This window comes from Camponotus vicinus, unplaced genomic scaffold (genome assembly GCF_025532165.1).
Source record: "Camponotus vicinus isolate PSW18456_S1 unplaced genomic scaffold, iyCamVici1.0 SCAF_6, whole genome shotgun sequence".
Lineage (NCBI taxonomy): Eukaryota > Metazoa > Arthropoda > Insecta > Hymenoptera > Formicidae > Camponotus > Camponotus vicinus.
Window position 1 is genome coordinate 4,929,091 of NW_028141978.1, and position 26,583 is coordinate 4,955,673.

Consider the following 26,583-nt stretch of genomic DNA (forward strand, 5'->3'; position numbering starts at 1 on the left):
ATAAGCTTCTGGTATGCACTCCCTGCGAAACATCCCGTTTACTTATCACTGTGTTGGTGGTCCGGTATGGCGGAAATCGGAACTTCGAGCACAGCTATTTAATTTTTGCTCAGATGCCGCGATTTCCCGATCGATCTGCTGCACGAGGCAAATATTGACTTCCTCCGATGAACGACGATAGTTGAAGCCGGATACGACGCGGGTTTTTACGTTCTTCCAAACTTCAATAGAGCAAGTCGATCGCGACGTCAACGTGACACGGCGAGTTGCTTTCTGTCTTCCGTCTGTCTTTGCGCACTTTCCTTACAATTCCTTCAGTTAGACAACAATCTACAGAGATAAATATCGGAGAGAGAGAAAGAGAAAAGAAAGAGATCTTTGATTTTTCGATTATGTGATTCTGCGATTTTTAATGATATCTTAAATTCTTCGATCTAAAGATCGATCATCCTTGTGGACCTTAAATCTTTCGATGTACAAAATTGATCCGGTTACATCAACAATTTTAGCTAATTATTGATTAAGTCAATCATTTTCCTCTTCCTACATTATAGGCACAATTATGGACTAGAAAAAGAATAATTATTGGTAAACTAGGATTAATTAGTTGATTCTGGTCTTAGTATCTATTTATATTTTAACATTTATTCTTGACTCTTCGAATAGTATAATCTTTATGATGAAATAACGAATTATCTAGCTATGCTTTGCACAAAAAGATTATGCGAAGATATAACGATCGAGAGTAGCCTTGTTACGGATGCTACCTGTTTTTCTCAACGACTATTTGTAATAAACGCTACAGTTCCTAGACGCTTCGAAGCAGCGATCTCTTGCAACTCGACCACCGACATTCGACCGAATTATCGCTCTTGATACCAAATGTTCCTTAAGTTCTTTACGAAAATACTCTTGTAAATAGTCAACGTCTACGATAACCGAAACGCGTGCGATTTGTATGCGAGAAAGGTCAAATTAAAATGTGATAAGAAAGAGAGAGATAAGGAGAAGCTCTGCGAGTTTACCGATTGCCGAGATGACGGTTTTCAAAATGTACTAATTGTAAATTCAAAGAAAGATATTTTTAAAATTTTATTTCAAATATATTTATAAAAGATGTTCTATTTTAGAAATGTATATGTAATTAGTTAGATCTTTTTAATATTTTCTATTCCAAAAATTTTAAAATCATTTAGTATTTTTATTTATAAGGTAGTCCAAGATGTTGATTGTATTCTTCTCTCCATCGCGTGTAAATTAATAGATGATGTGATTCGTACGATTAGTAAATTTTGGAACCTGGTGCCCAACGGCGTATTCTCATCTCGACGGTTAGGATCAAACGTCAGTTATTGCACACACACACACACACACACACACACACACACACACACACACACATACACATGCTCGATGTAACTATATAAATATCGATATCAATCTGTCAGTCTCGTGTCTCTTTGATGGTACTTAAATGAAACGGCCCCTCGGGTCTCTATGCATTCAGCGGCGCAACGTCAATAATGTTCTCTAAAAAAGCGAAATATATATATATAAGTTAATAATAATAAAAAGAAAGAGTAAATAAATAAATAAATAAATCTTTTCTTCGTAGCACACGTTCCTCCTTTGGCCCGACATGCGACTCTCGAGCACGGATCTTTTGTACATAAAAAAACGCCGCGAACGCGGAGTCGCGGGTGCGACGCGCGCGAGAGGTAATAATTAATTAATTAATTAATTGACGCTCTGTCTTGTCGCAAGTCGTGAGCCGACCTTGCGTATAAACTCTTTGCTCGTTTATATGCGATGTATTTTTGTGAACAGTATTGAAAGTGCTACCGTTGTACAGTTATCATATGATAAATGTACTAATGATGTACCTATAATGTACATAGATATATTTAATTAAAGTGAATATGAATTTGTGTAATCCTCAGGTGCTCATTATCCATCTATTTCTCTCTACTCCCTATTCCCGTTTCCAGTTCGAAGATTCGAATATCCCTGGATTCTGCGAGAGATACCGTCGAATGCGACCCATCCTGATTAATGTCATCTGTCTCATCTTTGTCGTGTTAACTTACTGGTAAGAGACGCCAAGGTAAATTCCGTCACATTCAACTTGCCGAAAATTCAGAACCGCTTCATACGCGAGGCAAATGCGAATTAAAGGAGAAACTCGACTAATGAGTTTGTGTCGTTACCTTATTTCGATACGTTGCAGCGTGTTTGTGACGCTGAGGTCAGATCGAGATAGTATTTGGCATAAAAATATTACTACCGATGTGAGACATAATTATCTCGTAAAATATTCCAGACGCTTCAAGCTATATCCCGCTGTATTTATATTGTCGTTCGAGCTGTTTAAAGAGATCTGACGTAACGAATACGTCAGATAACGCCGAAAATACAAACATAGAATAATTAACGTATGAGTGCACTTAAAGTAGTAAAATTATTTTAAAAAATCGACTGCGTTTTTCTCAAAGCAAAAATCGAAAAATCCTCTATTCGAACAAATTTTTCTATCGCGTACATACAAAAATGAATTAATTAAAGAATCTTTTTGCAAAATTATAAGATCTGAACGGAAGAACACAACGGGAAGATTAAATCTAAACATTTTCAAATCAATCGCCGAGTCGAAAGATTATGAGATCAATACCACGGAATACGTTCCTGTTAATCCGGTCGTTTTTGTAAAGCCGCACAAAGGGACTGTGAATCGAACTTCGCCGTCTCGATATGACGGCGGGGACGCTTTAAAGCGCAGGTATTGTTTGATTATGGATAGGATTGACGTTTCGCCGGTGCGATCGTTCAAAGGAGTCTGAATGCATATCGATGTGCATATATATAAGAATAACAAGGAAATTGCTGAAATTATTCGACTGTTATTCGGATAGAATTAAAAAAACAAATCGTTATGAGTACAAGTCTGTCAATTTTACTAGCATATAAAATACAAATTATACAAAAAATTTGAGAACTATATTTTATATTAAAAAAAAATTGTATAAACAATGATGTATAAAATTGGACTTGAAAAAATAGCCTTATGTATTTTTGCATTATATATTAATAAAATTGATAGAATAGAATTTTTTATACTTGAAGCAGTTTGATTTTCAAAATTCTATTCATTTGTTTGCAAACAGCCGAATTTCAACAATTTCTCAATTGACACCATTTATTTAAAAAGTCATGTATATACATATTTATATAATTATATAGATAACACACACACAAGAGAACAATTTTACAAATCGCGATTACAATCTGATCACATTCGTTTTTTTTTTGTATAATACGCGAGACCGCGTGTCGACACGTTGTGACATTTACACTTAAAAGTTGTCGTCGTGAGAGACGATAAATGGAATTATGTCGCGATTTCAAAAGCGAAACAAGCGCATCTCGTCTCTCCTAGTTAAGAAATACATGCACCCTCTTTCGTAGCATTTTCGCGCATTATTTTACACCGAATGATCGCGCTTCTTCCGCGCTGCTTTTTCCTCTCTTCCTCCTCGGTATCTTTGCCAGACTTTATAGCGCACGTGACTCGGAAGTAAAATGATTGACGGGGACCAAGCGGAAATACGCGGGCACCGGTTCTACGTGCGTTACAAGCAAATTTGCAATTTCGAGAAAATAATAGCGAAAATAAGTCGGCGAACGACTTTGCGCGGCCGTCCAAGTTTTAAAACGCGTTTAAGCTTAGACCGTACGGTTCTGGATTATCGGAAATAGTATAAAATCGACATTATACGTGATATAGAGACTTTTCTCGTCTCTAAAACAGTATCTATCGATTCTGTGGGAAATGAATTTATTGGTGTTTAAAATTATAAATTATAAATTTTTGAGGTAAATATATGCGCACTTTGTAAACAGTAAATTGATTTAAAGAAAAAAAAATGTAGATTAAATAATGCATTTAAATGAAAAATGATAAACTATTTTTAATACCTACAAAATCATTATATGTGGCTAATCGAAAGTCATATTGGACCCCCACCGCCTGTGCCTTAAATCATGCAAGCGATGCCAAAGAGTCCACCCTCTCCTCACGATGAGGAGGATGAGGAAGTAGAGAGAATTTCTGAAAACTACTCTCCAGCAGTCCTTCTCCCTTCAAGAAGATGCACGATAAGACGTGGAGGGAGCTAAGAGTCGGGAGGATCCCGAGAGCCAGAAGGAGAAAAAGGTGAAGGAAGCCACAAAGAAAAGAAAAAGAAGGACAAAAACAAGGAGAAAAGCAAAGAGAAAGACTCCGGGAGGAAAAAGCTCTCGAAAATAATGAGAACCGAGACCCTAAAAGGCTGGCCCATCTGCTAATCATATTAGAAATGTCGCCCAACTCTACGCGGCAGACAGAACAGGTGAACTTGCTAAAGGAAATTCTTGAAGCTGTTAGGGGCCTTAAGTCTTCTTTAGATGACCTGAACAGGAAAAGTAATACTTATTACTCTGAATCAGGAATGAAGATCAGACTAGAATAGGTGTAGCTGAGACACGTATTGCGGGCTTACAGCAAGCACGTGTTGAAGCAGTAATACAGGGACCAAGTCAGCTCTTGGCAACAGCCACTCGTGCGACAGCCAGCACTTCGACATACACTCCAACACCTCATTTCAGTCGAACGGGACCTTCCACAACAAGAGGCCTTGGGCTAATGAAAAATGAATTGATCGTTCATTACAAAGTCCTTGTTGGAATCGAGAAAAAAGAATATCCTTTCCTTGTTTGAATTGCAGCTAGTAGCTCCTTTTGTCCTGATTGATCGATTTGATGTTATTCTACCCTGCAGGTAGGATTTCTGAACGTAGCCAAATGTGATGAATTATATGGTTATCATTATGAATGGTACTTATTATAAACCTGGGGCTCAATTCTTATGTATATGAAAACTATCGATAGTTATGAATAAATTATTTTCCTTGTCGACAACTATCAACTGTTAGTGCTTGTCGATAGTATCGATAAATATCGATAAACTTTGCATCCCTGCTAGCTACAGAACAAAAGACTCTCTGACTCTCTTGCAAATCTTCGACCGAGTGGAATATATCTTCCTTGACACTGCAGAAAAAAGGCATCTCTATTTCCTACCAAGTAAAGAACAACTCAGTCCTCTCTACACAAGTGAAAAGGTTTCTATTCTCATAATTCTTCTATTTCCTCAAAGGCAACAGAGGCTGCAAGGAGGAAGCTTATCGGGAAGAAGCTTCTTGTGTATATTCACGAGTATTTGCAACCGGAGGCCAAAGTCTATAGCGACGAGAAATTTCTAGAAGTCCTAAAAGAACATGGATGTTCTACCCCCGCATGAACATTATTGGTATCAAACTGGTCAGGAGTCGAAATGCGCTATTTGTTCCCTCTTGGAGTTGACTCAGGCTTTCTCGACAATTCAACAGTGGCAGTTGAGTGGTGCGCACCCGCTTAACATAACCTCAGAGGGGGAAGAGAGCCCGGACTCTATAACTGTTCCAATGCCGCATCAACATTATTGGTATCAAACTGGTCAGGGGTCGAAATGCGTTATTTGTTCCCTGATGGAGTTGATTGATGTTATCGAGACAATTCAACTGCGGCAGTATGGTGTTGTGCCCCCGCCTAACATAACCTCAGAGGGGGAGGAGAGCCCGGACCCGGACATGGACCGGGAATATGAACCCTTTATTTATTAGATCAAAGCCAATAGCTTTAAAGAATGTGTCTCTTAAAGAAAAATCGAAAGTTATATTGTTAAAATATATCTCTCTGTTAAAAAATTTCCAGTATATACAAATTTAAAGAAATAAAAATTATATAAATTCTATATAGAGATATTATAACGTTATTATTTTAAGAGAACAAAGTTTAAATAAATGCAAATATAACGCAATCTATCAATATTGCATTTTTGTCAAAAAAATTTATTCGATGATAAAAAATTATTTGAACATTAAATATTTTCGTTTAAAGATTTATTTTTTATGTATTTTCCTTAAATATAATGTTCTCTGAAATGTCTGAATTGATTCCAGGAAGTATTCATTTAAACTTTACATTTATTTCGATTATTATTACATTTATTTCCGCTTCTCATTCTGTTATCACTAATATTATGCAACACGCTGGAAGCCTGGAAGATTACATTACATTTTTTCAGTATGTAAAATGTGAAGAGAACTAGAGAATGCGTTCGGAAATCATACCGTAAGGTAAAGTAGCATTTAATTAACCAATCAGGAGCTAAGATTTCTTTGTTCTGATTGGTCAATTAAATGTTGTTCTCTTCACGAGTAGAATTTCCGAACAAATCCTAAATAAAGTAAGAGAGGAGAGATTTAATTACAATCTCGTTCGCCAGATGTCGCGTCATTGTTGGATATATAATCAAAAATCAAACAATTGACGCGTTATCTGAAAAGAAAGGATTTTCTTATCATCTTGGTACTTCGTTGACACGTTCAGATTCCAGTTACTCCAACTTTTCTGTTTTATTCCGTTTTAGTCAAAGCCAGTTTTCCTTGTAGCTTGTTCATTCAGTAAATCTACTGAAAAGCTACTGCTCGCTTGTACATACTGTAACTTGTCACGCAACAACAAATAGTTACGAGCATTGGATAACGATGACACTGGAGGCGATAAAATGGAACAGAGAGGAGAATAAGCTGGTAATTCTGGATCAGACGCTATTACCAGATATGACCCTCTATCTTTATATAGAGGATGTCCAGAATGGTTGGAAAGCTATCAACATGATGAAGGTAAATTTATGAATGTTTTTTTCAGAATATTTTGCGATGTTTATCAGAATAAATTATCTAATATTAATATAAAATATAATAAAATATAATGTTACTGTATCTCTTTCATATTACAATCAAGATGTACACTTTTTTTATTAATGTGTCCCCCAACTTATTTCGATAGTTATCGCTTTATATCAATTTTATACTTTTAATATGTTTTGTCAACTTGATAATATTGTTTTCTAGCAATTATTCGTTGGGCTAAATACTATACAAAAATAATGTCTCATTTTGTATAGTTATTTACATAAATTATATAAATATGATTGAGAGTTGATTACAATATATTTAAAATTTTTAACATATAAGAAGTATATTTAGTAATTATTTATAATTGCATTTTTAATTTTTGTAACATACATAGGTACGAGGTGCACCAGCCATAGCTATTGTAGGCTGTCTCAGTTTAGCATCGGAGATTATTAAGCATAAGGAATTCAAAAATAAGAAAGGCTTTTGTGATTTTATGAAGAATAAATTAAATTATCTTGTAACAGCACGTCCTACTGCTGTGAATATGAAAAAAGCAGCAGATGAATTCATAGAGTTGGCAAATGAACTTAGCAATGATTCTAATTATTCATTATCTTCTATGAAAGACAGGTATAATTTCATGGCTTTATACTTTTAAAGAAACATCTAAATAGTATGATTTATATCTCATTTTGAAATTATATTGTAGAATTTTAAATGATTTAGAAGGGATGTTGAAAATTGATGTGAAAGTCAATATGGCAATTGGAAATAATGGTGCACAGGAGATTTTATCGAAAAATGCATCTAAAGATAGTATCACAATCCTCACACACTGTAATACTGGGAGTCTCGCTACTGCAGGATACGGAACAGCTTTAGGCGTTATCAGATCTCTTCACAAAATGGGAAAGCTCAGTAAATATAGCTTGTTTCCTTGAAAAGATTATCTCGGTTGGATAATTAAGTTATAGACCTCAAGCATTATTTATTTTTTCCAGCTCACGTCTATTGTACCGAGACTAGGCCGTACAACCAAGGTGCCCGTCTGACTGCTTATGAATTAGTGCACGACAAAATACCGGCAACTTTAATTTGCGACGACATGGTTGCCGCGGTATTGAAAACGAAACAGATCACAGCAGTTGTGGTGGGTGCAGATAGAGTCACTCTAAATGGCGACACTGCCAACAAAATTGGGACTTATCAGGCAAGTGTCTTAATCTTTAAACGTTATATAGTGCGATGAACGATATTAATCTAAAAATAATTGGTTAAAATACAATAGCACATATATTTACATAGCTATCTATACTAATTACAGATTGCGATTCTGGCCAAATATCATAATGTTCCTTTCTATGTGGCCGCACCACGGACATCCATAGATACTAATATGCATAATGGTGATAACATAATCATCGAGAAGCGATCCGCGGAAGAAATAACTCACATAAACGGGAACAGAATCGCAGCAGAGGGAATAGAATGTTGGAATCCAGCGTTCGATGTGACACCAGCGAGTTTAATTACCGGGATAATTACAGAAATTGGTACTTTTTCACCGGAAGAGTTGAAAGGACACATTTGAAAAAGATACGAATGAATGCACGAATAAAAATTTTAATATAATAAAAAATATATATGTGCTTATGGATGCATTTATATGCGGGTGCATATACCAATTATAAATATCAAGATTCAAGACATTTAATTTTATTGCGTAAGTACTGTGCCATCATGAAGAAAAAATTGTATGATATGAAAACTCAGGGAAATTATTTACTATATTTAAAGAGTATATTGAAATCGTAATCCAAAAGAGGCTATAAAATTAAAAAACCTGTTGTAGTGTTTAATGGATGCGATTTCAATATTTGCCTTAAGAAATTACATAATTTTGTATAATACTTTGCTTGAATTTCTAAGGATGTTTACCACAATAGTGTAGTACAGTGTATGCCATGCTATTGCATGGTCCATAAGTGTCAAGAGATTTGTATTGAATAAAAAGAAGCAAATTTATTACATATCTTTGTATGATACCCGAAATATGCATATTTATCATTGTGTTACAATTGCCATATCATAACATTCAAAATTCAAATATTTAAGTTTTTACTAGTTATTAGATATATGATTGTAAACTCCTCGATCCTAAATTTCTTAATCCGTGAATCACATATTTATAAATCACATTCCTTCCGAATCTCTTTACATCCTTAATATTCGAATCCAATCCTTAGAAATTCTACGATTTTCGAAGCAACAAATCAATTTACTTAACATCATTCCTTAAAAATGAAAGAGTATGCTCTTTATCGTATATATAATTATGTTTATATTCGATTTGCAGTTTGCGCAGTAACGTATGATAAACACTCTAACTTATGCGAAATTATCCATAATCTATGATACCAACAAGTATCGTCGATACTTGTTCCTGCGGGAGAACACGAGGTTCTATTTTCGCCTTTGAAAGAGGTGCAGCGTGGGATACTGTTCGCATCGCGGGGTTTCCGCAGCGCGGTGCTTTAGTACCGTCAGCCTCGTCGTTTCGCGCGGAACTTGGATGCTTGGAATAGTTCCGTCACGCGCTGTAAAAGTTTTTCGCCGCACGCTGAAATCGGAACGCGGTTGGTGACCGTGTAATAGACAGACCGTGGTGTTTGTCGCTGCCTTCCGTAGCTGTCCGCAAGACCTTTCTGAGATCAGAAGTACGTCTCACAATTCCTGATGGAAGTGGACACGGAGAACATCAGGATGGATAAGACGGACATCAACAGCAACGATAACGATGAGGCGCCCACCGTCGAAGAGAATTACGAGATCACCACTACCAGACGCAAAACTATCCGCACCAGCTATAAGATTCAGGAGGTAAGTTGTCAACGACAATTGCATACATGATGTCCGCGATCACCGTAACTATCGTGGTAACTGCCGGCGCCGGAGGTAACTGCAGCGTGGGCGTTTATGTTGCTGCTATATGTGATTGTATAGCGGGGAGATTTTAGAGAGATAATATGTGTGAGAGCAATGAGTTCAGTGCATTCAGAAACGAAAACGCGAACTGCTTTCTCTCTCTCTTATAATTAAATAAAAATTAACTAGTTAAGATTTTACATGATTTCCGAGCTTCTAAGATTCAATGAAATACATATTTTTAAAATAGATATTTAAGCTCCAAAAATTTTAGCGAATTTTCAAATTAAATAGCTGAGATTTAAACACGAGAATTTCAATGAAACTGAAAGTTGTTTATTTATGGAAAACTCTAAATAGATGAATTCTGAAAAATGATTTTTATAGAGACTAGAAAAATGAGATAAAAGCTAAATATATACATATATTAACTCGCTTCACGATATTGATTCTATCTGTAATTTATTTTGGAACTCCATATGCTCTGGAATATTATTGGTATCGTTTATGCGCGGGCGTGATTATACTACAGACGATAGATTCAGAAGATCACGTGAATTAGTAAACTGTTCCACCAGTGTTTATTATTACGTATATCCAGAGAAACGCATACGATGCAGTCATAGATGCAACGCAAAATTCGTCGTGCAAGTGCGTCAAAGTCGCTGCATATGTAATTTGCCAAATATCGGCCCAACTATCATTTATCGTTTATTTATCGTTTCGCGCCCATTGTTGTATGATTGATATACTGAATTTGTTAGTTCAAATTTAATGCGAAGTTTGAAAGTCGTAAAGTTTTTTTCACGATCTTGAGCTGCGGAGGAACTTGTATTTTTCGCTTGTTGAAAGAGAGGATCCGCTGTCCCTCGAAAAACAAACGGTCACGATCCTACGTCATTGTCAGGACGACGATTTTAGAACTGGCAACGAACTCTCTTCGAACGCAGAAACGACGAGCGACGTAAATGAGTGGCTGACGACCGTTGTTTGCGATCGGACTTCCGATGAACAATGTATTCGTGTTCGTGTCTTCCTGTTCCACGTGTATCACGCGATTTCATAAATCAATCTTGAAGAAATTGTTATCTCAATCAGAAAAAACAGGGATGTCAAAATTAATATTATAAATATTCATTATTAAAAATTGATAACCGTAGCCTTTTTAAATAATATGAAACATTGATATTAATTGTGTGTGAGATCTTTCAGTATTAATATAAATAATTTTAGTTTACTAGAGTGTAAATTTTAATCAGCTTATCTAAAGCTTTTATTTTTATTATACAAACTGACAAAAAGATATTAATAAATTAAAATTATTTATATTAATATTAAGAGGCCTCTCTCAGAAAATGTCTCATATTATTTTCGAAAAAAAGCTTAATGTAGAAGGAATAAATTTTATAATATTAGATTAAAGACAATATAGGTATAATTGTTGAAAAATATATTTAAAGCATCAAAATACAAATGCGGCCACAAACTGTTTACATACTAATGAAAATTGTGAAATTCTTGGCTTAAGTTCGAATGTCATTTCAACGCTGTTACGCCGAATTAACTAAAGAACTCGTTTGGTATAAATTATGAGTACGTTGGTATTGAACAGCCTGAGATTTCCTGAATAAAAATAAAGAGAGAAAGTATCTATGCGAAGAAATTAGCCGCAAAGAGGGTTTTAATCGAAGGAAATTGCGAAAAAGGAGAAAACGCGATGAAAGAGAGAACCATCGAACGAACATGATCTTGTCGTAAACTTGGTCTCGTTTTTCGCTTGTAATGCAATTAACGGTCACAAAGCTGCTACCACGATTCTACATTTAAACGAGGAACGGCGCTTCGTTAAAGCGAAGCGTCTAAATTGCAGTCTACTTTGTCGAGGATAGCACGTGACAACATAAATTTCACCGGCGATCTGCTTTCGTGAAAGCGACGATCTGTTTCCTCCAGTGCTTGATGAAGATGCTCGCTTTTCGAACACCCTGTTGCAACACGACCATAGAAATTTAATCCGCGTAGCTAATTTTGAATTAGTATGTGTCCTGCCAACTGTGCATTTCGTCCGCGATGCGATTCGCCATATCAAAAATTTGTAGAAATAATGGGTACTTGTAAACAGTATAAGATATATTGCGCGTGCAAAGAGTTACGTAGATGATGGATTATTCGTAGGAAGATACTTCGGACGCGTGAAATATTGCAATAATATATGTTTTAACGTTATGATTTTCAATGTGAATGACGTTATCTCGATATTAAACGCTTAGTTTATACGACATTTTTGGAAAACCTTGAATTCTGTATATTTCCAGACTCAGTTACGTAGCCAAGGCAATCTAGCAATAATTTCTCGCGAGTGATGTACAATTCTTCGATGATCGTTCGCGGAACAGACGATCGCCGAAGTCTCGTCTCGACCTCGATGCTATTTTAAAAGTACGTCAACGCAATCGCTCGATCATTCTATCCTGCAAAGTCTGCGGAAGCGGCGGGAGCAACGATTTATCGAACAAATAAATGTATTTGAATATCGATGCCGCTATTTTTAAGTCATGGATGATGGCTGAGTCTCGCATGTTCTCGACTTTATAATTGCAGAGAAAAACGGGTTCATGTTTATGACAACACCATCGGTTTCCGGATAGACATATGTTGAAAGCGATTGTCGGAATACTTTGCTGGTCGAACGCGTATGATATAAAGTGACGGACAGGTAAATTCAGCTCGTGGACGAAATGCGCGGAAAGGCGAATGAAATTAACTGGACAAGATGTCAAACTCCAGCAAACAAACTTAGCAAACGTATGCGCGATTACTTGACGCTAATGTTTAAGGGGGTAAAAGATTGGCGTTTCACTCGCTGTTGAATCGTTTCAACGAAGATATTATATAGAAGCTAGAGACATTTTAACTGGCTGGCTGAAAGCAAACGAAAAGTGAACCAATAAGACGAGTTAAACAAGTTTCTTCGTGGCAGCTGTTGTACATAATGTAGAGAAACGTCGGCGAATTATCTAGGAGGGGACCGGAACAGAAATCAGTTTAAGTGCTGCGTTTGTGGCGTTGAAGTTTGGAAATGTTTGTCACTGCAATATTAACATTCGGAGAACCAGCCGAGAGTCTAGCCGAGTAATAATTTATTTAAAGACTGAAATTGTTTGATATTTATATCATAATCTAGAATTATTATTAAACTTTGTATGGATTCTTTAAGTTACTAATCTTCTAGACTTCGAAATCATGATTGAGTGCTTTCGATTAGCCGGATTTTTTTGAAGCATAATTAATTCTAAATAACGCCAAGAAAGAATTCGTCATTAGAATTCAAAATGAAAAGCGTAGAGGTTCTAATTGAAACGACAGGTATTTTCAAACTCTTGTCAAACGCTTTCTGCGAAACTTATGTTTAATTCACAAACGGCCAATGAAAGGAAACAGCTTGACAGCTAGATATAGAATTGTGGAAGAGGAAGAAAAGTTGTACGGGGCGAGAAGGAGAAAACACGAGGCGCCTATAAACTCGGCGACCTGTTTTCGTAGTCCGCGAATTTGTCCCGCAAATTATTCACCCTGTTCCTGACATCCAATTAATCATCGTAATTCTAAGTTATCCACTCGACTGACGATACCAGTAGTGGCAGCTGTTGAATTATTTTCGAGTTGCAGCCCCGCCCGATCTGAATGAGCTTTCTGTCTGTCATATTTCATAGAGAAATTGTGGAAAAGGATAAGAATATTCGTCGCGTTTCCAAGAATATCATCGATATACACGTCATCATTCTTTCGGTAAAAATGCATTCGACGGAACTAATAGGAGCTTGTAACTTTCTCTCTCTCTCGAAAGTAGTAGAATTCCTTCTCTCAGAGATGAAATAAAAAGTTCAAAAGAATTAATTTTTTATCATCATACACTCTAGAATGTATTATATTTTGCGTTGAATTTTTTTTTACATAAATTTCGTTCATAATATATCTGATTAAAATCGCTGGGAAAGGTTAATCGCATGCAAAAAATGCAGGAACGTCAAGTACTGAGAAATAAGTTGCCGGATTAACAACGATCAACGTTGACATTTAATGCGATTTATCGGAAGGGCGGGAGGAGGCATGCATTGCAGGTCGCGCACTGTAATATCTTTGCCGTTATCGGGGATATGCTCGCGCGCCGATAATGAAACACGACTTTAGTCGGCATCCCATTGTATTCCCGAACTCCCGCCCTATCGTTGGAGATTACTACGGGAAACCTGTTGAATATCATTCACGGAGGGGTTGAACCCGACATTCACAGTTACAGGCAAAGCCATTACTATTCTCTTCCACTACAAATACACAGGTAACTTCGCCCACTCGTGTACTCGTGCCGCTATTGTTAAAGGCCTCCGGCGATCGCAACTGCAGGTGTAAATGGAAACGAGACGGTTCATCGCGATGAACATTGTTCATGCAATACTGAATTCATGAATGCATGATTTGCGAAGCGGGAAAGCAGAAGAGATTACACGCTAAAATTGATTTTAGTTAATAACGATAAAAAAGTATTTATTTCGCTAACGCGTCTTATGAAAAATATGAATGTATCAGTTGTTAAAAATTAAGACGAAATGCTATTCTGTATTCACTGTCTTGTAACACTCGTACTCTTCTGTAACATCTCGTTATTCTAATAGTTCTGGAAATAATTTTGAAATTTTTGCATCTAGAAAACATTTAGTTATTTTCGATTTACCTCACGTCACAATTAATATTTATCAGAATCGTAATAATTAAAACATTCCGGAGAGGACTGAAATTTTTATGAAAGAGCCATGGAATCATTTCAACATTATCCGCTGATAGAAATAGATAAGGGTGAAAAAGACGTGAGAAAACGCGTTGTGAACTCTTGGCACGTGCAGCGTGACCTGACAAAAATTCCTCCTTGTCTTGGATCATCCGACCTTGCATCTAGGTGAGGCCGTAGGTGACGACTTTACGCTCCGCAATTAACGTCGCCGATAAAATCCCAAGCATCCGCGCTATCCGATCCGCGGATCAGAGCGATGGATTCGCGTTCCCAGCGAAACGCCGAATATCGCCCGCTGCATTTTAATGGGATTGTCACGGGATTATCAACGCGATTGAAGAGAAATTCGATACGCGATGCCACGTATCGGTTTTTAGATCGTAGGTGCTAAATACACGAATGTCCAGCCGAATGTTTTCTCTATCGGCCGCCAAATTCTATTTATCGAGAGTTCGTATCTGATGTACGATGCAGCTGACACCTCGTTTTCTTGCGTTTGCAACTGGCGGCGAGTGCTTCCGAAAATATTTCACTCGGTCGACGACGCGTCGTCGTCGGGCTGACGGCCGGGTTTTCGACGTTGCACTTAAATTTCATGCGACGCACTCGTAAATATCGGCGCGCGATTTCGGTTCCGGATGCAACAGGTCGAAACCATCGAATCTGCAACCTCGTCGCAGCTTATAAATAACCCGACGATGACGTAGGGCCACGACACATTTGGCGAATGACGTCAGAGTTACCGTGAGTGGGCGCGTATATGTGCAGTATATGGGCGATGTCATAAATCGGTTTACATTTTACGACTTTAAATATTTTTGTAAAATGCGCTCTCCCGATACGCGTTCGTACAAAACGCTTTCGCGAAATTTTACTGCCACGCGAAATTTTTACTGCCACGAGAAATTATACGAGTCATCCACCGCGAGCTCTTGGAAAGCTTTTCCGCGACCGAAACTGTGCATTACTTCGCGATTTATCTCGTTTTTTAATCCTAGGCTCCAATATTTAGATAAATTTTCGAGTAGGCTTTTATAGAATCGAAAGGATAAATTCCTTGAACTTATTTGTGTATCATAAAGGAAAATAATTCTGAATGAAGTGTCGGTCTCTTGGCAGACTTCGTTACGATTGCACGCTAAACGGATACATGTGCGAACAGCATATTTAGAGTTTTGCTACACTATCGTTTCGATCTAGATCCTTGATATAACGTGTGACAGATCGTAACGCAAGAGTCGAATTAACACGCTCTACTGCATCCGGCGCTCTTGAATATTTTATGTTCATTAAAACACGATGTTTCTGTGTATATTCTATGTATATTGTTGTGTCGCACAAAACTACAACTTTGCTTATCGAAATTTTATTTATATAAAAATTCTACAAAATTTACAATCTTGAAATTTTTTATCAATTTCGTAAATTTTACGATTTTGAATATCCTGAGATTTTGAATGTCTAATACTTATCTCCCTTCAAAGTTCTAAGTTCTCTTACATTCTTTTATTTCCGAAGCTTTTAGTGTCTTTAAAGTCCTCGAACATTTCATAAATATCGATGCTCTGAGGTCATCGATTATTATATTAATGTATCACTACGATAATATGTCCCTTTCAATCGTTCAAACAGACGTTTGGCAGTCGTTTGACACCCGCGATAATATTCTACGAGGCATCGGGTTTGCCGGACATTTTCTGGCAAACGAGACGTCGACGGAGATGGACGGTGTCGGGCTTTTCGGCGACGCCGGGCATCGATTTCGCGTGGTTGATCGAGAGAACCTAACCAAGAGATCGCTCGCAAATTATACGCGCATCCAGAATCCGGAGGCAATTTCATCGTGATGGCAGCGAAAATGTATGAAACGAACAGCCGGTACGCGCGTTACTCCGTTTCGCTTTCTGGTCGATGCCTCCCGGCGTTTCAATTAGTGAAGGCACCAGGCACCATCGGTCGATGGGCCGCTTTCGTCGTCGTCAGTCGTTCCGATCTCGAAATAGATCGAGTTCTCGCCGTTGCCTGTCCTCGGACCACCGTAAGCGGTGCCTGACCCTTTATTGCCCATTTTTCACGCCCGTACGATTAATCCCAACTTTGTCGGTGGCACGATTTAGGTGGACGAGCTTTGGGCGAGCTTCAGCCGTTCGTGAACCTTTGCCCTTAGAGTGTCAAACTTCTCGAACGCGTTGCTCATCGAAGGTTCGAAAATTGATTCTGAAAAGAATATTTCAGCCCAAATAAAAATCACTATTAAACATTTTGATTTGTCTCGAGATAATCAATAAACAATTATTAATTTAATTTAATATTATTAACTTTGAATATTTATAGTATTTTTTAATAGGTCGAGAATAATACAGTAAAGATATATACGACAGTATACAATGATAGAATACAATATAAATAATAATGTGACAGAATATATCACAAAAATTTAAAACATTGTTAAAAGCATAGCAGGAAAATTTTATACATTTATACAGAGAACGATTATGAAGCATGGACGCAATAGTGTCTGGATTTAAATGATTCGTACGCAAGAAATTGCGTCGGCATCGCGATAATCGAAACTCGAGACGGTATAATTGAAGCTTAATTAGCCAGGTGGCTCGCTATTTTTTATTACTGCGCTCCATTCGGTGTTTTAATTGGAAATGACAAACCATGACTTTCCATTTGATAAAGCATCGGTCTGCCACGGACACAGGAAAAATTGAAAAAAAAATCAATATGTTATCGAGAATAATTTTTGTCTTCGCTCAGGTCATCAAACTTATCATCATGCCAATCTCACGGACAATCAAAGTATAAAGAGGATTTGCTGGCATTGCATTATTTGTGTACAAAGTATTGCATAACGGCATTAAACAATTATTTATATGGTTTGCGGAGAAACTCGAATGAGCTAAGGATCTTAAGACAAAGGAAACATTAGATTTCACTGAATCAAAGATAATCTCGATAAATTTAAGATTATATATATTGTCTCTCTTTATTGTTACATGAGGCATCTTGTTTTAAAAATTAAATTTATTTTTCAAAAATTAGAAAAAAATCGAAATTTCTATTGATAAAAATGTATTGAAAAAATGTATCTAGTATTTTTGCCTTAATAAAAATCGCAGATTTAAAAATAATAGATTTGTGTGTTTTTGAAACTAGACTAGAAACTAAATCTTTTACATATTCGAAATGAAAAAATATATTTTGTATCTGCATATAAATTTTTCAAGGCTCGCGATTAAACATGTTATAACGTTCCAATAATACTTTTTTATTCTAACATAATTTTGCTTGTTTACCACACGTTGAAATGATAAGTTAGTTCGAGCGTCGGCGGTGAGGTTTGCTATAATTCATGGTCCGTGCGACGTGTATTTTTCGAAGGGGTGTGTTTTCGTACCTCACGCGTTAACCGGTCTGATAATGGGACTATCGATGACAGTGCTACGTAAGAAAGGTCAGGTCAGAATTGGGCAAGACGGAAACGAAGGTCGATTGGGGAAGGTCCGCGTTCTCAGATAGGATATATGGTTTTCGGCGCTGTAACGGAAGAGAAAACATTCGAACGCATCGTGTTGTTGCTGACGTAAGGATGCCCGGCATCGAAGGGAGGAGCGGTGAATCCGACTTAAAAATAACACGCCACTTGAAACAGCTGCGTCGATGGAAAGTTTCCTCTCTCGATTTCAGGATATAAAGCAGCATTCGATTCGCGATGGATTTCGATAATTTTATCAGATTAATTTAATATGAAGACGTTTTCATACAGGATACATTAAAAAATATATGTATTATATTGGTAGAACTTTTCTAAATAGTGATATAATAGCTTTAATATTTTATTGAGCAAATTTTGTAGTATTTAACACTTTAAATGACTATTTTAATATTTTTAACGTTTTTTTTTCTTTTCCATACGTTCTTCTTTACTCTCCATGTATTTAAGGATAAAACAATATGAAATTGACATTAAATAGATGATTGGATTTTTAATTTGCGCTCGCAAATAGGTTTGATATTGTGAATAAAGGACGCAATTATAACAATGCAAATGGTTGTTTCGGGCTTGACAAGACGGAAGAGACGGAAGGAGTTATTATATTCTATGTCAATAATAAAATTTTATCATCTCTTTGGCGCGGAGCTCCACTGTATCACGCTTGGTAATATCAAACGACACGCTCGCGCTGATTGCTATTTGCTCGGCGTCCATTTCGAAATAATTAATTATATTCCATAATTAACGTCGAATCCTCTGAATTTTGTTCACGTGTACTCGATGCTTTTGTTAAACTCGGACAACGAGCGTTGTATATAAGCAGTTTTGAAATACATTCTTCAATGTAGCTACTTCTTATAATTCGTAATTCGAAGCGCGAAATCTTTGCAAATATTGAATCGTATTGCAATGCAATATTCTTTGTAAAAAGAAACTCTCTTAAAATTAGATTCATACATAGAAACATAATTGATTGTGAGATACTTATTTTTTAGATGAGCCGATCAATTATACATGTCATATCTCGCGATTAATTTTCCGCTCTAATGTCGCATTTTCGGTCTGCGACTTTTTGAATTCGCAATCGTGGATTCGTCGCTCATAACGACGCATCTAGTTCGCCGATAATTTCTGTCCGTTTTCATTTTGTCGCGGAAATGTAAATGTCGATTCACGACTGCGGTTTTCTGATGGAAGTGTCAGATATCTTAATTACGCATCACGAACTTTGTATATAGGACAATCGAAAACTGCACGATTTGATTGTGTTTAAATTAAAAAAAAGATATATCGAAAATAGAATATTACCTTACGAAATATAAAAACAAAAGATGAAAAAATTTTTAATTACAATTAACACAAATTTTATAAATGGTCCAAATGATAAATCAATAATAATCAAAAAGAAGGCTATTTTTAGACCAAGCAAAGCGCAGGTGGTAATGCGTGACAAAAATTTTTTCAATAATTCTTTATAAATTCAATAATTCTTACAAACGTTTCGGTCCCTTTCAGACCCTCCTCAGTGTGACACAATAATATTCATATCAGATATAAAAGAGATACAAAAATAAATAAATGAAGATTACTGTATAGGTCGAAGGATAAAATTGTAAAAATAAACACAGTCAAACAAAAGAAATACCGTTAAGAATTTAAAATAAAAGCAGAATAAAACGCAAAAACCGCGGCGCAATACATTGTTTCCAAAAACGCTACGATGTTACCTAACAATCCTCACCGTCCCACGCAACTTACAAACGTCCGCCTTTAAAAATCCTTGATGTAATTGTTCCCACGAAAACGTTGGCCACCAAACTCACGCTCAAACACACCCCATCGAAATCCATCCAACCTGACGCTTTTCCCAAAGAACGCACGTTAGAGAAAAAGGATCCCGTGCAGTCAATGCTCAAGCGACAGTCCCATGGCAAACCAATGGTAAATATCTGTAAAGGGGGGGGGGGGAATGATAATTTTATTAAAGAAACACAATCAAGAATTGAAACTGAGAGTTGAAAATGGAATTAAGCCATGAAAATATTGTAATTTCGAGTAAATTAATTTATAGAAAACTAACAACGGAAGAACGAAAAAGAACCTTGCAGAAAAGTTGAAAGATAAATCAGAAATTACGTTGTTTACGAAATATAAAAATTTATTCTACGTACGTCTATAAATTTTTAATCATCCTGTATGCATTTTATGCTGCTATATCGCATATATAGCAGTAGTATGGAGAGTAATTTGATTTTTCCGGCGCAAAAAGGAGACCATTCCCCGGACGGAATTGCTTGCTCTCGCCCGCGATTGTTGTCCGTGTATGTGATGCATATTGAAAATTCGCACGAACGATCATCGGACAATCGACGTGCGAAATGAGCTCTTTAATCGCGCAGGTGATATCCCTGCGGCGTCAGAGGAAAACGTTTAATCCCCGCTCTGCATAAATTATTTTCCGAAATGGAATCGATCGATTTAACTTTCGTGTTGTACGTGCGCTGCGACACTCTCCAAATGTGAGAGAAATTTGCATAATGCGCGAAAATAGCGTACGGTATCTAAATGATGCCGGTTTAATAAAACTTTTGCGTGAAATATCGTCAATGGGAAATGTGGGACGTAAAGGAAAAATTGAAAAAAATATAAATACTAAATTAAAACATAGTATATTCTATTAAAACTGGAATCACATTTTTTAATCTCTTCTATTATATATTTGAATATTTTCCGTATAAATCCTTACATTTCCAATCTTATTAGATATTTAATTTCTACAATTATTTAAAAATTTTATTCTCGCTATCCATTGTGCAATTTATTGTTAGTCTATTATTTGTTTTATTCATTTAGTGATAGAGTTCGTTATTATATTATCAAAGCACATCAATATTTCCCAGAATTCCTTTTCTCAAGTCGAGAGCTTTTCTGGCAGCTCGACGACCGAGGGTAAAATCGAGCACAGTGTCTTCTTTGTACTAGCAATACGGGCTTGGCAAGCTTTTGCACCATCTAACGGTTCTTCCGGAAGAGTTTTCGCACGGACAGCTTTTAAGCTCGCGCGAAAGCTCACAAATGGCTGCCGCCATCTATTTGATAAATATAATTTTTATAAATAATTTCACGTTGAAATAAAGAGTTCGTCATCATTGCTATTGATCATCTATAACATAATAGTTAATTCAGATTTTATTAAAAATAATATAATTTTCATCTTTTTTTTTAAATATAAAAAATACAGATAAATTAATACAGATATTTTGCATCTTTTTATTGCTAATCGTAAACTTAAAAAAATTAAAATTGAATTGTGTAACTTTTGTGTATTAATATGAATTTTATTTCTTATATAAAATAACAGAAAATAATCAGAATATAATTTTATTTCTTATATAAAATAACAGAAAATAATTTCTTATATAAAATAACAGAAAATAATTTTTTGACTTTATATTTAGATTGAGGAGATTTCTTTATATATGTAAGTTTATAGATTTTGTAACGTATAAAAATGAGAAAGACAAATTAATTAATCAAACAAAAAGAAGTTAGAAAACTCGATATAATAAAATAAAATCAAATAGTTCCGTACCGCCAAGCTATTTCGCGTTTGTAATTCAGAAAATGTTCCTCGAATTATAGTCTCTTATTATTTTCACATCTATCATTTTTGTATTTAAATAACTCGACCGACATACGAATATCATCAAGTGATCCAATTTTACGTGTGTTCGCGCTAAATACTGAATTATGCATCGAATGCAGCGACTGTCGCAGTGCGCATATCATCGCGCTCGAACATTGCCAAAGAGAAATTCCGGGCGATTTAACAAAAAGGATTTGCATGGATACGACGGCGAAAATTATCGCGGCCGAGGAGACATCACCGGTTTGTCTCGTTTGAGCGAAAACATTGCTTCCGTTATTTCGCACCGTGAAATTCGCGGGCTGGCTCATCGGAGAGAAAAGAGAGAGAGAGAGAGAGAGAGATCTTCACAACCTTTCGCAATCTGTTTTACGCAACTCCCATCACGTACGTTGTCGACATCTTCGCAGGCGAAACAAATTATTTTCCGCGGATATTATTGCTTCTGCAGTAGCGATATGTAACATCTAGATTTGTTCCGCAATATTCAGATATGCGACTGATGAAATCAAAAGATTGCACGTGCAGGATCGATGTTTCCAAGACTTGCATATCGTAAAGATTTGTACAAGCGCGATATTCTCGTCGTCCAGGTACTCTTGGTCTCTTCTATTTGCGATACTTATTTTTAAGAAAAATAAACAATCGCGCGGTAAACGATAAGTTTCGATTCCTATGTATATTCAGTTCCACATATCTCCTTTGTTGTTTTATTCTACTTCCTATGTGCGAAAAATTTTAGGAGGGCGGTAGAGAACAAATTACCTATGTAACACAGATACGGGCCGTGTGTAAAACATTGCAAAATCGCCAAATCAGTATCATCTACAAGATGCACAATAGAATTCTCCGCTTTCTGAATATATCAGGAAATTAACCCGAAAAATTGTCCATCGATTTCTTCCTTAAGCATCTAATGGTCTATAATTTTAATGATATCTTTTTAAAAGAGATTCAAAAATCTAAAAGTACAGCTTTTTATTATTAAGATATTATTAGTGATGTTTCGAAGAGCATCGATTTTAAAGACAAGTTATCGATTTAAAAGATTAAGGACCAACTAACGAAGAATCGCCTCGGCATCTCGCACAATGCGCTTTTTCCCGTGCGTCGTCATCGTGGCGGGTGGCGGCCTAATTATATGTGTTTCTCCGTATTTCTGGAAGCGGTCCGCGGACGGGGCGCGGTGCGGCCCGCTCGCGGTAAAGTGGAGACGCGTTTCCCGACTTCAGTCGTGCGTGGTCCATCTCGAGAATCGCGCATATTTCGAGTTATCTCGCAACGCATTATCCGAGAGACAAGTCTCTCAGCGCGAACTAAGATTGTATTTTGGCCTCTTCGATCGCAGCATTCACGACCATCTAGCTCGTCCATGAAGCGATCACGCAGATATCGAAAGAACGAAAGAGCTCGGATCGATTAGTTGCATCCGTTGCAATTTTTTTCTTTTCGTTTAAAATGAATTTATTTCTCGTTAAAGATATTAAAATGTCCGCCATAATTTCATCAAAGATCGCGTGACATTTTTTTGGCTTATTAAGGCTGCTTCTCGATATTAAGAGTATCAAAATTTTATGTCAACGTTTCGGATTGGATAGATAGATTTTGATCCTAAATCCCCGTATCATTACATGTGACAATTAATTTGCTTCTCAACGAGCAAGGATTAGGGGTACTATGATTATGTACGAACTTGCAGAAATCTTTTTTGACGCGACGATAGATAATCGTAAGGATTTTTTAAAGTATCCGTCTTGTGAGGGATTTAGAAAGGAGTGACATTTAAACTGTGCGAAGCGAGATATTGCAATAATCATGGCGACCACGGAGATCTTCCAGGACTGGGATTCTCCTTATGAGAATCTCAACGCGATGAGGACCACTACTAAGACTACCAGAAAAACTACAACTACTACAACAACCACTAAACGAGAGGTAAAATCCGAAAGAGTTGATTAGATTTTAGATTCTTAATGAGTTTTAGTATGCGTTCTATATTTTTTTGATTTTTAAATATTTAAATTCTTCATTTCTTCTTCGAATTCTTCAATATATTATTAATAACATTCATTAACAAATACCGATTTACTTGTAAATGTTTTTAATTGTTGATGTTCATGTATAAATTTATAATTTTTAAATTCTTGGATTGTTTAGAATGCATAGGGTTTTTAGAAATCTCGAATCTTTTAGATTCTTAGATGGAATTTTTAAGTATATTTTTTACATTATAATTAAGTACTGAGGACTTTACTTTATTTACTTTTGTAATTATAAGTCTGGTGATCTTGCCAGAATTTGTCGCGCATTTCTGCTCTTGCATACATCACGCTGATCGCGTATCTTTACGCCTGTCAAATGAATCATAAACATACGAACGGAAGATTTAAGATGTTAGCTTGCGACTCGGAGATTTTCCGGATTAGCGTCAGTGGATTAAGTCCAGAATGGGTGGAAAGGCCAAGAAAAAGTCTTCTTTCTTGGCGCGTGTAAGTCGAGTGCACAAAGTAACTACTTGCGCATGCGATTATTCATCGAGAGTGGTTTAGAGATTTTCCGGCTGTTTATTCGCGTAAATCGACTCCGCGAAATAATGGCGGCTTTGGGTTCTGGCAATCGTTTTGTAAACGCGCGGAAGGCTCCATATTTTGAAATACATTCGTGTCTTTATGAAATTGACGGATTTTTCATCTTAAATAATAAGAAATATTTAGTTATAATATATATAACTAATATATATTTATTAATTCTTAGATTCTTTCAAATTTTTGTATTGATCAATTTACATGTATTCGATTATTGTGTATTTTTAAATATTTTTTTCTTTCCTTCTTTTTAAATATTCTTTTCTTTTCTAAATATACAAATATATTCATATTTCATCGCATTATTCTATCTTCTTAGAACAATGTGAGCCAAATGCAGAATACAGTAAACAAGTAGTCGAATTTCGGATCTTGTTAGCACCACTTTGACACTGTCAACGATACGTATGGCATATGTTGCAGTTCGGCTGTCGACAACCGCGCGTGATATGTTGGCATTGAAATTTCAAAACTGATAGAATGCATCCGGCTATTGTAAAAATATATTTGATATAAATACGACTAAAGTGACGCTAAACAAAAGCGGAAGACTCGGAAGGACTCGCGTCCGTTCGTTCAGCGAGACTTTTTCCGTTATCTATAAAAAGAATTCGGTGTCTTTTTGTGTCGCGGTTGCAGGTGCTGGCCACGTGCCAGATGACGTGAATAAAAATCGCAATAAAAAAAGATGATTGCGCAATTCTCGATGATTTGATATCCCATGGCCCGTTCCCTCCCGAATTTATGTACGGTTAAACGCTTCGCTTTTCTGCTCCAAGTGTGAAAGCGGCTGTTCATTCAGAGGCCAAGTCGATAATTGAAAACGTCACATTCAGTCGCTGACTCTCCAGCTTGTTGAACAACTTTATAGAAATATTAACGCATAAATAACGCGAATAAAGCGCGCTGCGTTTGCGTCAAAGCGCAATTCGACGTTTTAGATTTAACGGCTTCAGACTCTCGAAACTTTGGTCTCTCGATTCTGCGCGCGCGGGCTCTATAAATTTCATCGACGTAATATTCTTCGTTCGTCTTTCCGGCTCTCCTTGAGGCAACAATGTGTGTTTGGCTTTTGGCGTATCGACACCTGGCTCGGTTTCTCTGGCGATGATCGAATGAATGCGGCCTCAACGTGAAACCGTAATCAATTGCACATTTTATATGTTATATTTTTGAAATTATCTAGCGCGAATCATTTATGAAATACCAGATAGCTCGATATATTCTTGAAATGCTATCGGAAGTGCATTGTATTTTTGAGATTCGATCTTGCTCGTATCTTGCGCACTTAGATGCTGCGCTTACCTCACTAATTTTACATCCGTTTGAAGTTTCATTGATTATATTTTCGAAGCGGCACGATGGCTTGTTATTGGCCGTGAGTGCGAAAAGCGAAATGAAGGTTGTTCTCAGAAATTTTCACGAAAATGCCAGCGTGATCGTGATGAAAACTTTTGATGATCTGGTCAAGCCGTTGCCAAAAGACGCGGCAAGACTTATAAATTATCCACAAGGATAATTCGATTAATTCAGGCAGAGCGTGAAGTATCGTGGCGTACAATATAAATTGCGATGTTTTCTCGCAAAGTCGCACTTCGTTTTGGCGCGGCTCGAATACAATGCAGTCTCTACAGTCTAGAGTATGCAATTAGGAATACGCTTGAATACAATGCTAATGATAATTGACAGAACGTCAGCTATCTGTGACGGGGCTGCGCCTTTCGCAATATTTGCAGCGACTGGAGAAAAACGCGTGATACGTAGACGAGATATACACGCATGACGTATAATGCAACGTGCGTGGGTGGTCCTTGCAATTTTATGTCTTAACAACAGCATGAACGATCTTCCGGTTGGGCACGCAAGCTGAAAAACGAGCATAACTTTAAGAGCGTGATAAAGGTAGACTTTGGCAGGGTTTGCGCACAGAGTAGACGCGGCGCGTAAATCCCGAATTATTTACGACAAGAATCTATTAATTTCGTACAAAATCGTTTCGTTGTTCGCCGCCCTTCTCGCCTCGCCTCGTCCAGCCCGATTCTTGCACGCGAACTCTCCGGCTGCCAGGACAATCTTGCGAGAGGCGTGGGTCTCGCTGCTAAATCGGAAGTCGTAAAGCCGAGATTGTCGGGGTTGGCGCTCATAATAGAATACGCCGTACAATTGGCAGTTTCGATGTCATTTACCTCGCGAACTTTGTCGGACGATCATCGAGTAAAACCGTTCGTGATTTTCTTTTACAAACGATCATAAACGTCGGACTTGTTGTGCACATCACGTTCCGAAAATAGAATCACTTGCTCCCTCGGTACTCTGATTTTCTCTTTCTGTCTGTCTCCCTTGGACTTTTCTAA

The 26,583-nt window shown here is 36.8% G+C and overlaps 3 protein-coding genes across 11 annotated transcripts in view; all 3 read left to right on the plus strand.

The window, feature by feature from the left end:
* Positions 1 to 4,932: 4,932 nt before the first annotated feature.
* On the plus strand, positions 4,933 to 5,897 carry LOC145973418 (uncharacterized). The gene is made up of 2 exons (XM_083102761.1): positions 4,933 to 5,118; positions 5,192 to 5,897. The coding sequence occupies exon 2, from the start codon at positions 5,313 to 5,315 to the stop codon at positions 5,694 to 5,696; it is 384 nt and encodes a 127-aa protein (XP_082958887.1). The 5' UTR covers positions 4,933 to 5,118; positions 5,192 to 5,312; the 3' UTR covers positions 5,697 to 5,897.
* Positions 5,898 to 6,368: 471 nt separating this feature from the next.
* On the plus strand, positions 6,369 to 8,804 carry LOC145973426 (methylthioribose-1-phosphate isomerase). Its single transcript, XM_083102787.1, has 5 exons — positions 6,369 to 6,761; positions 7,171 to 7,409; positions 7,489 to 7,697; positions 7,781 to 7,989; positions 8,104 to 8,804. The coding sequence occupies exons 1-5, from the start codon at positions 6,624 to 6,626 to the stop codon at positions 8,368 to 8,370; spliced, it is 1,062 nt and encodes a 353-aa protein (XP_082958913.1). The 5' UTR covers positions 6,369 to 6,623; the 3' UTR covers positions 8,371 to 8,804.
* Positions 8,805 to 9,301: 497 nt separating this feature from the next.
* Positions 9,302 to 26,583, plus strand: part of Tmod (tropomodulin) — a 45,315-nt gene continuing 28,033 nt past the window's right edge. For 3 of the 9 annotated variants that reach the window (XR_014439470.1, XM_083102780.1, XM_083102781.1), the window contains exon 1: positions 9,303 to 9,659. Coding sequence is in view for 6 of the 9 variants with exons in the window: in XM_083102780.1 (XP_082958906.1) it covers positions 9,516 to 9,659 (144 nt within the window). In the remaining 3 variants the exon portion in view is untranslated. Of the gene's footprint in view, positions 9,660 to 22,865; positions 23,580 to 26,583 lie in introns of those variants that run through there. The other 6 variants (XR_014439468.1, XM_083102777.1, XR_014439469.1 and 3 more) reach the window with 4 other exon arrangements.